General features: G+C 37.2%; 2 protein-coding genes across 2 annotated transcripts; one reads left to right on the top strand and one right to left on the bottom strand.

Annotated features, from left to right (window-relative positions):
- Positions 1 to 3,244: 3,244 nt before the first annotated feature.
- Positions 3,245 to 5,663, top strand: LOC124636291. The gene is made up of 4 exons (XM_047172330.1): positions 3,245 to 3,588; positions 3,681 to 3,756; positions 4,188 to 4,306; positions 5,473 to 5,663. Exons 1-4 carry the CDS (start codon positions 3,477 to 3,479, stop codon positions 5,610 to 5,612), a joined length of 447 nt encoding a protein of 148 aa, XP_047028286.1. The 5' UTR covers positions 3,245 to 3,476; the 3' UTR covers positions 5,613 to 5,663.
- Positions 5,603 to 10,027, bottom strand: LOC124636282 (mediator of RNA polymerase II transcription subunit 18). The gene is made up of 5 exons (XM_047172318.1): positions 9,837 to 10,027; positions 9,623 to 9,754; positions 9,294 to 9,504; positions 8,945 to 9,057; positions 5,603 to 6,440 (listed from the first exon to the last, which is right to left on the bottom strand). The coding sequence occupies exons 1-5, from the start codon at positions 9,939 to 9,941 to the stop codon at positions 6,315 to 6,317; spliced, it is 687 nt and encodes a 228-aa protein (XP_047028274.1). The 5' UTR covers positions 9,942 to 10,027; the 3' UTR covers positions 5,603 to 6,314.
- Positions 10,028 to 10,181: the final 154 nt, after the last annotated feature.

A 10,181-nucleotide genomic window follows, 5' to 3' on the forward strand; every position in this document is an offset into this window, starting at 1 on the left:
TATGAGTTTTAAACCGCATGTCATTCAGTTCCAGAACGTTGTCTGGTATTTTATTATAACATTTGACACAATATCCCATGAAAGATGTATGTACTTTAGATAATCTAAACTGCGGGATAGCTATCTTATTTTTATTTCTAGTGTTATAATTATGTCTATCACATATTTTATCAAACAAATGTAGGTTTTTCCTAACATACATGATATTTTCATAAATAACTTGGCAAGGTACGGTCATGATATAATTTTTTTTTAAACAGTTCCCTAAGAGATTCACGACCACGTAAGTTGTACATAGCTCTGACAGCTCGCTTTTGCAAGATAAATATGCATTCAATGTCAGCAGCTCGTCCCCACAGCAGAATGCCGTACGACATGATGCAGTGGAAGTAACTAAAATATACCAGTCTAGCTGTTTCTACGTCCGCTAGCTGCCTCATCTTTCTAATAGCATAGGCGGCCGAGCTAAGACGACCCGCAAGAGATGTTATGTGGGGTCCCCATTGTAGTTTTTTGTCAAGAGTGATTCCCAGGAAAACTGTTTGATTTATAAATTCTAGTTTTTCACTATTAAGTATAATGTCACATTCACTACTTTTTACATTTAGCAATGAAAATCGAATGCATTTTGTTTTTTTTTTTCATTAAGAGCCAAGTTATTTGCGTTGAACCAATTTTGAACCTGGAGAATGGAATTAAGAGAAGTACTATGAAACTCTACCTACAGCATAAGTTGTTTTCAATGACGATTTTTACTGTGCGAATTGCAATCTGTACTTATGATTAAGGGCAAATAACTATTATGGGCATTCTTGAGTTATTAAGTTCAGAGACACGAAGCCAGCGAACCGTTGAAGGTCAAATGCTCAAGTTACATGCCACGCATAAACATATAGCTACGGTTATCTGACATGAACGGAGATATTAATCATTCTACACTATACCTACTTGCTATAAATATAAGTACCTACCTAACGAACGCAAGCGGCGGTATAACGAGCATTGTTTTAGTCCTAACGCTTTATATCGAAAGGGACTGAATAAGTTCTGGAATTGCAGCTGTAGCATGCGAAAATATCGGAGGGGGCATTCTCCGTTTGAACCAGGGAATGGAGCCGAGAGACTGTGGGATCCAGCAAGGTATTTGGGTTGACAGTAGGAAATAAATAATTAACAACCGACAACAACGTTTAAATTGTTAATCAGCTGCCTCTAATGACTACCGAATTACAATTTCCAAGTTGATTAAATGTAGATGGCAGATAGTAACTGTGTTGCAGATGTGTTTACTCTATCGCGCCATTTTCTTTTGTTACTAACTCATTTACCTACTTATTTTCACAATATAATAACGATTTAGCAGACAACACAACATCATTGAAACTAGGAACTCGAGATGGACCCAAAAGTGACGTAGAAATGTAAAAGACGTGACAGTCACTAAGAGATTTCTTATCTAATCTGGAAAAATAGTTCGCGAATATTTTCCTTCATCTCAAATGCACTCAAGCCGCGTCTAACTATCAGTATGCAAGCATGCCAAGGAACGTGCTGGACACTTAGTTTTTCTCCTAAATCGACTTAAGTATTTGATATAAAGGGAAAAACCATGTATGTAAGAGGAGTAAGCATGTATAATATATCCAGCAAGTCAATGGGCAATGTCGTCACCGTACACGCCTTCCTTTAGTGCAAGATCTAAGTACATACGTAAATTAATATTAGAAGAATATTGCATAATGTTTTGGTACCTAATAATAAGTAGCGGCATTCTGCCAGGTAGCACACCCACATCAGAGCCCCGTAACCACCATAGAAACTGACTCAAACTGTTGCCATTCCCTTCAGCTCGGTATGAAATGACGCCATGACGCGAACGCTGCTTCACGTCCCACGCCGAAACATGCCTGCTTTGTGTTTATTCAGTGACCACAATTAATTTATTATTAAAAACAACTACATTTTACTTTGACGTAGACGACGTTTATTATGATTCATGATTAAGTGCCTATTAGACTTATTCCTTGAAATAATAATCTTCAGTATTCTTCACGGTGAAAGTTATTAGCCACCCGCAGGTGCAGCCAAATCTTACAGGAAATATTTTCCAATAATTCCCTGGATTTGGCAACAGGTAGTTTAATTGGTCGCATTGGGGAATTATGCAAGAAAATCCCGCGTGAGTTACAAAATGTAATATTTAGAAAACCCACATGATTGTATAAATTATGTTGCTAAACTTTATTTAAGATAACCTGTTTTATAGAAAGGCCCGTTATAATTAACGAATTTTCCTCTTACAATACTTCCAGGCAGTTGTGTAGGTCCATTGCCTAGAAGCTACCATAGTGCACACCTTAACTACGCAATAAGCGTTTGCGCACAGTGGCACAGTCCATCATTTTCGCAACTGAGCGGGAACTGGAAATCAGGTAGGTAAATCAACCATCGATTTGGAACGCAGTAATTTGAAATAGGTACCTATTTGTATTTAAGGGCCCTACAGTTCGGGTGAGCGTCAAGGCAAACCGGCATGGCTGCACAGCGCCATCGAGTCTGGTGCGGACAGCACGTACCCCGCCCCCCCCTCGCCCCCACCGCCCGCTCCCCGCAGCCTACCTGTCATGCTGCCCACGCAACTGATCGGCCTACGCGCCTTTGCTATGTTCATAAGTGTCTACGCATGATGCATATTAATAAGCGATCGTGATTCGTGCGTAAAGGATGTCTAATCTATGCTGACAGAAGTCGTTAGGTGCACATTCAAAAGAACTGGAAACTGTTTACGCTGGCATTGAGCTGCAAAATATCACGATTTTAGAAGTCACTTTGCCACAACGGATATTACTTTTTATATTTCTATGAAATGAAGCATGTGTGATCTAACTAAAGATTGAATAATTTAAGATAAAAGAATGATTGAAATGTATTCTCCAAACAACACAAACAGTTTGACGCAATATTTAACTTTAGAGATAGAGGTAATCACAATCACGTTGTAAGCTGGCCTTTCCCACTATCTGTAGAGTCAATACACAAACATCAGTCAGTCACTGAAATAGCAATTAAAGGACTTGGCAAGTTGGCACTTGTTATCTGTACGTCGAGGTCAGGGGGTGTGCATCTCATTACAATAATTATCGAGTGGATAGCGGATCCGCGTTGAGCAGGCTGGCCGGCTCGCAAGTGACTCATCAGCGGCATCGTGATACCGCTCACGTTCGTCGCCACCCGCTCGCCACATCACAACCCACCTCGCTGCTTTTCGCAGCCGTTACACATACGAACATCTTATTATGTCTCAGAAAACTCCTAAACTTGTTCTAAAACTTACATAACAAATAGCGTCGAATGTGAGCTAAATACATTATGCTAAGAAACTGTGCGAACGCGACTATTCTAACTTCAGACACAGATTGGATAAATGACTGCTTTGGTCATTGAAAATGTAATTATTTTTATTTCAGAATTTCCATATGAGCATTAAATTGAATGATAAGGAGTCAGCTAAAACATTCAACATTTTCTTAGCTGTACAGAAGAATATGTACGTAATATTGAATTTGTGGTTACTTGTCATTGTTTTTAGTAAGTGAAGTTACCTCAAATTAATTTGGGTGATGGACAGAAGTGGTTGAATCTAATTGCTTAGAAACTAATGTATATTTGGTATGCCGCAGGTATAGCCGAAGCCCAGGATTATGGCGCCGTCAAGCCACTTAAATTTCGCATGAATCCGGCACCAGATGGTCACAGGTTGTACCTTAGTATATATTTGAAGCTTTACTATTATTTCACCGAAAAAAAACCGAAACCTCTGTAAAACCCAACCAAAGGATGACATCATTTATTTAATTCAAACATGAGCTATTTTGCTGTTACTGTGTACATATGCATAATCATGGTATAATTATTTGCTACCGAGTCTTCCTGCCCGCGTAAGTTTATAGTGAAATAAGTACTTAAAGTGCAAAAAATATCAGCTGCCACTTCAGGTCAGTCAGTCATCTACATCTTGATGCTATTATATGAGATGTCTTGGCGTGGAAGATGGAGGACCAACGGGTCGAAAGCGAGAGCTTCCTAACAGCGTAAATGTCCAACACATAGTTATTTAACTTAACAAAGTTCCACATTCAGGTCAAACATCTCTACTAGAATAAATAACCAATGATTTCGTCCCACAGGTGCGGCGTCTGTCCCACGTACTTCCAAAAGATCTGCGCCTTCGACTTTACATCGAACTCCACGTTCATATTCGACAATCACTGCGTGATGGACTTGTACAACTGCATGGAACGCACCGGTTTGTTTCCTAAGCATACTATTAGGGTGCATATACACGGTGCAAGTAGCTTGCGCGTGTTAAGGCACATGCGCTGGTTACATGCATTTTAAAAACGTGCGGGTTCAGCGACTCGCGCATGTACCAAAGCAAAATACCCACCCAAGTGCAAGCAAGTGACAAGAGCACCCCTCTTGTCACTTGCGCTTGTTAACTTACTCCAGCTACATGTACCGTGTAGACGCACCCTTAGTTTCTATGATTTGTGTACGTCTTGCTTTGCTACGGTTTTGTTTACACGTAATCGTACATTGTAGTTCACTTGCCAACCACTATTACTGGAACAACGGTCCGTTATGAATGATTGATATTTATTCGAATTTAGACAGAACGTAAGAACATGGATGTGATGAAGTGTATACGTACTGTGTGTAGCTTATTGAGCTGGGATTAGAATTACTAACGCCAAGATAAAACCAAAATTAGTGGTCAAAAGCGAGATTCGTACGATCAGCAAAAAAGTTAATTGTCCAAACAAGAAAAGAACGTTTCAATTATGTATGTGTGTGTGCTTCTTGAATTAGCCACCTTCATGAGTTGAAGCCAAAGTCCTCTAGCAAACTACGGCACATTATAGTATTAATTGTTCGAGGTTCATGGCTCTAAACACGAGTTTATTATCTTAATTACCTAAGATCTGGTCAATGAACAAATGATTGGCTTTAAAAGATAAAGACGACATTAGGTGACACGACTCATAAAACTATTAATACATGCATAGTTACAATATTATTTGTCTTCACTAAAATATTTTATACTAGCCGTTTTCCCGCGGTTTCACCCGCGTCCCGTGGGAGCTACTGCCCGCACCGGGATAAAATATAGCCTATGTTACTCGCAGATAATATAGCTTTCTAATGGTGGAAGAATATTTAAAATCGGTCCAGTAGTTTTTGATCAGTTTATCCATTACAACCAACCAAAGAAACAAACAAAGTTTTCCTCTTTGTAATATTAGTATAGATAACTTCTAGCTGATCCCGCGAACTTCGTATCGTTTGAACTTTTCCTGGACCTCTACAAACCTTTCCGAGTTAGATTTACATAGACCATTGTTGAATTTTAGTCAGACTAACGAACAGCAATTCATTTTTATTTATACGATTACAATTATTAATACTTTTCAGCATTTTTCCCGATGAAATACGAAAAGTGTTTGTTTTTCGGCAACTTTGCTTACGTGCACGGATTTAAACATGAAGATATCGACTACGGAGAGGACCACGTTGTAGTCAAACAGTCAAAGAAAACCCCAGATTTCATATAATCAACTATTGTATTGTATTTTTTGGTGATATTAAAAATGATTTTAAACATAGACAAAGGGTTCTATTATTTACTTTTCTTATGTACTAATAATAACCTATTTTCCTGTTATAGAGATGTGTACGTAGAAATTTATATTTATGAATTAATACACATGCTAGTTGTGTATATTGATTGTTATATTTGTTTATTCAGAGGAGAGTTTAAGTATTGCTATTGACCAAAACTATGTCTTACAGTACATATGTTTACTATTAAATATTTGGTTATGATAATTCTAATTAAATGTGCAACTTGTTCACTATGTGTTGAAGATAAATACAAATAGTCATTGGGTACAGTTTGATTATGTTGTATGTTGGTCAACTGCCAGAATTACTTTTATTCTTAAAATTACATTGATTATTCACAATCAATCGCTACTGTGTAGATAAAAATTCATACTGACTGCTCTCATTTAAATTACCTACTTAAAGAAGCTTATAGTAAATGGTTTTGTATTATTAAATAATATACCTAGACACCAAAATGTAATACCCGAAAATATACGATAAACACTGAATTTATTTAGCTGTATGGCTTAAAAAAGTAAAAGTCCATTTGTATTACGGAATCACCATTCGTGGGTTCAACAAAGGCTGTCTTCACACTAACCTATTGTACCGTTGGTCAGTGTGAGGCCAGTCTAAGTGAGGAACATGGGTTATGTGACGGACATATGTCCCAGTCTCTTGTAGTCAATCTTATCCAGTTGTACCAGGGGTCGGAGCTGGTCGGCGAATGCGCGCATGTCTTCAGCTATGGCATCTTGACCTTGCGGTGCTAGGACCTGAAAAATTACTTATATTGACTTCTACAATACTTTAAAATATGATATTCCAGAAATAAAATTCCACAATAAAAAAATAAAAAAATGCAGTCTTATAAAAATACTTTATAACTCCTCCCGCTTTGGGTTAGCAGCGTGAGGGTCTGTCATGCAGTAGCTGAGGGTGCCATGACTTCTCCCAATCCCTTCTTCAAGGAGGGCCACTTACTGCCACTATGGTGGCATGCCCTGACTTATAAAATACTTTGATATATATACATGGCAGAATATTCATCACTACACCAAGAAAAGTGATGTCCACAGTATCAACACTAGGAACAAGCATAAACTGTGCGTACCCATTCACAGGCTTCACAAGGTACATGGAACATTTATGGGGCTTGGTATTCGATTTTATAATAAACTTCCTCAGTCGTTTTTAGAATTGCCTTTTGATAAATTTAAAGTGCAGATCAAATCTATCCTGTCGAAGAAAGCTTATTATACAGTTAATGACTACATAAACGATAAAAATAGTTGGTCCTCATGTTAAACACTGGACAGCTTCAAAAGTTATCATTATGAGTTAATGTGATTTATATTATTTTATACGTGACATTTTTTTATTTTATGTATACTGACTAATTACCATCATCGTTCTGTTTTTACGATGAGTTGTTCCTTAATTTTGTAAATGGTCTACTAGCGACTGCGAATCTATTAGTATTAACTGTTTTCTTGTAGTGTAGCTGCAAGTCGTCATGCTCCCTTTGACGGTATTGCTTGCGGTAGCGTCGGTGGTCGGGTTGCCTCCCTCCCTCAAAAATGTGCGAGGGGGGCGATGGCTGATCCTCGCGTTATGCTCGTGAACGGGTGCTGCTTGTGGTACCAGGTCGTCTTGCTGACTACATATTTGTACACCCGTAATATACCTAATGTATATGATTTTGGTTTGAACGGTAGTCCTAGTTCACCGTTTTCATTGTTAATGTTGTTATTTTATTTTTTCATAAAAACTCTTTGACATGTCGGTGGGTGCACCCTAAACTATATCTATCTTCACTGAATGGAGGCTTTATATTTTTTTATATTTTTCACTCTTTTTTTAATAGATTTATTTTGTAACTGCTTGAGTAATAGGTATGGGTAAGGTGTGTACTAGCCAACATGATTAACTATAGTTCGGCCATTCAGAGAATGCGTTCCTGACACGTCGCGATTGAACTGACGACGTAACTTTGCAATGGCGTTGCAGTTACGATAAAAATATTTTTGCTGGTTGTTTACCGTTTTAACAATTGAGGAGCATTATAACAACATTATTATATCAATAATCAATGAATGTTATAATTTTGTGCCAAACTGAGTGTCAAATAACTTGGTAAACAATATTTTTCTAAATCTATACTGCGCTATTACAAGGTTATGTCAGCGGTTTATATTTTGTAGTGCTGTGCTAAAAATAACAGGCAAGTATCGTAATCTGTTCTTATACAGTTATAATATAAAATAATACGTTTTGATTTTCTTTTTAAGAATTGGAAAATAATGGACTATAAGACTTAATTATAACTTTTATGAAATATAAAAATAAAACTATGACCAAACCGCATTTTTATACTTAGATTAAAAATGGTAACCCCAAATGGCGTTATGGGCCGCCATTTTGTGACGCTAAAACAGTCGTCCGTTGTCGTTTCGTGCGCATAGACCACGTTTTTCAAGTGTTTTCGATCTGTTTTTATTTGATTACCCGGCTTTTGTTAGACCGAGATATCAGGATTGATTCTGTTATTGATAATAATATAATTATACATGTAGGCGAAGATGATGATGAAGACACCACCTCCTCAAGCAAATCGGAGTCTGATTAATATTCTGTTCGCACATTCAATTCAATGTACTTGTAACAAAGAATAAATAAAACAATTTTATTATATGAATATTACCTTTTTTTGGTTTCCACTTAAATAACTAAAATATAAAACAAATGATTCCGCCAATTTAAAACGAAAATAATCTTAAAATAATGCGGCGGTTCATTTTGAAGGAACGGTAACGAACTCAGTGTTATGTTGTGCCCATCACTAGTCGTGACTAACTGATAGGTGTCAGGAACGCATTCTCTGAACGGCCGAAGTATATTTGAATTGATTTTATATACAAATTTATGTACACAATGTTGTATAGTGATATTTAAATATTTGTATACGGTTCTTCAAACCATACAGACAGAATTGTGTTGCTGGGGAGTTTGTTCCACCACTTCTTCTTCCCAGCAAAAACACATAGGAAGTGGTGAAGGGCGGGCGTTTTGGGGGCTGTCTTTTGTATTGACGTTCGAAAAGTGCTGATTTTCAGCCTACTTTGAATAAATGACTTTTAATTTTGATTTTTTGATAGAATCTGTAGATATTTAGATGATCAATTCATCTCTTGCTAACAATTTCAATAGATATAAGATGATAGAATCTGAGGTTTATCTGACATACTATACATACACCTGTCAGTGAACTGATACTTACAGATAATTCCACCAGATAACTCTGAGATATAGGCTCTGGGGGCATTGACCCTTGGGATATCTTGAACACTTTTGCAACGGTTATCTTCATTCTCCCTTTTCTGAACATGTAACCTAAAACATACAACAATAAACAATAAACTTCTTTAACCCGTAATATGTCAATGTCATTCTATGAAATGATAAATTCAATAATGTGACAGATGTAGTAAGGGAAATTTACAATTTTTTTTATGAACAAGTATGCAGAAAGATGTTACTTCGCATTGGTTCTGTTTCAATATTTTTAACTTACCCATGAAAAATATTCAGAAAATGTTTCAAATATACGTAATTACTGTGATAATTACCTTTGACACTATATTCAAATTCAATTCTACAGCCCAATTCATTCAAGAAGTCTATAAGCATTCCGCTGCAGGCAATATCTAGGCTGGAACGCACAACTGTGGGTCTGTTTTTGTCTCCTACTCCTAGATCAGGCTGTCCAATGTACCGGAGCTGGAAGGGCATGTCGCGATAGTCCAAGGCTTTTCGAACTCGAAGCATCAGTGGTGCAGCCTGGAATTATTCATCAAATCAAATCATTATTAGATATCCAACAAAGATACACCCATTAACTGTATTTATTTAGATCCATGAACTAGTTGGGTAACTAGGTAAAGCTTAAAGAGGTTACCTGTTGGTTTGGATCTCGTAAACTGAAACAAACTTCTTGATCATCAAAGGTCTCTGGGCCAGCATCCACATTGTCGCACAAGCCGCGCAAGCGATGGAGTAAGACTTCTACAGCTGAATCTAATACAGAACCCTGCAGATATGAGAAAGAAAATAGAATTAATTTAAAATTGAAATATAGTAAAAAATTCGTATAGAAGGTGCAAGCAGCCTACCTGAAGCAGGTATTCCTGATTCGGGATTATATTAGCCTTCAAAGCTTGTGATAAACTATCGGTGGCCGTAATAGGAGCCGCATTCGCGGCTGATATACCAGCCATTTCTCACAAACCACAAAGAGAAGCTTTTTGTAAAATAAAAATAAATATTATGACTTCGCTTGAAAATGCTATTATTTTCAGATAAATGACATTGACACTGACAGCATAATATTTTGCTGACAGTCATGTGCCGTTATTTTCTCCGTTTTGGAATGTAGTTTCTGTTAAGGAAGGTTAAAAATAAAACATGCTCGTGAAAGAAATGCCCATTTATGCCTTTTACGAGTAATCACGCTTTTC

This window comes from Helicoverpa zea, chromosome 2 (assembly GCF_022581195.2).
Source record: "Helicoverpa zea isolate HzStark_Cry1AcR chromosome 2, ilHelZeax1.1, whole genome shotgun sequence".
In the NCBI taxonomy this organism is placed as follows: Eukaryota; Metazoa; Arthropoda; class Insecta; order Lepidoptera; family Noctuidae; genus Helicoverpa; species Helicoverpa zea.

Bases quoted from the DNA above. Each gene is read 5' to 3' on its own strand.
- LOC124636291 (XM_047172330.1), top strand. From the start codon at position 3,477: ATGAGCATTAAATTGAATGATAAGGAGTCAGCTAAAACATTCAACATT. The intron at 3,589-3,680 runs GTAAGTGAAGTT...GGTATGCCGCAG, and splicing joins GTTACTTGTCATTGTTTTTA to GTATAGCCGAAGCCCAGGAT. The intron at 4,307-5,472 runs GTTTGTTTCCTA...AATACTTTTCAG, and splicing joins CAACTGCATGGAACGCACCG to CATTTTTCCCGATGAAATAC.
- LOC124636282 (XM_047172318.1), bottom strand. From the start codon at position 9,941: ATGGCTGGTATATCAGCCGCGAATGCGGCTCCTATTACGGCCACCGAT. The intron at 9,755-9,836 runs GTAGGCTGCTTG...TCATATCTGCAG, and splicing joins ATCAGGAATACCTGCTTCAG to GGTTCTGTATTAGATTCAGC. The intron at 9,058-9,293 runs GTAATTATCACA...TGTATGTTTTAG, and splicing joins ATTTGAATATAGTGTCAAAG to GTTACATGTTCAGAAAAGGG.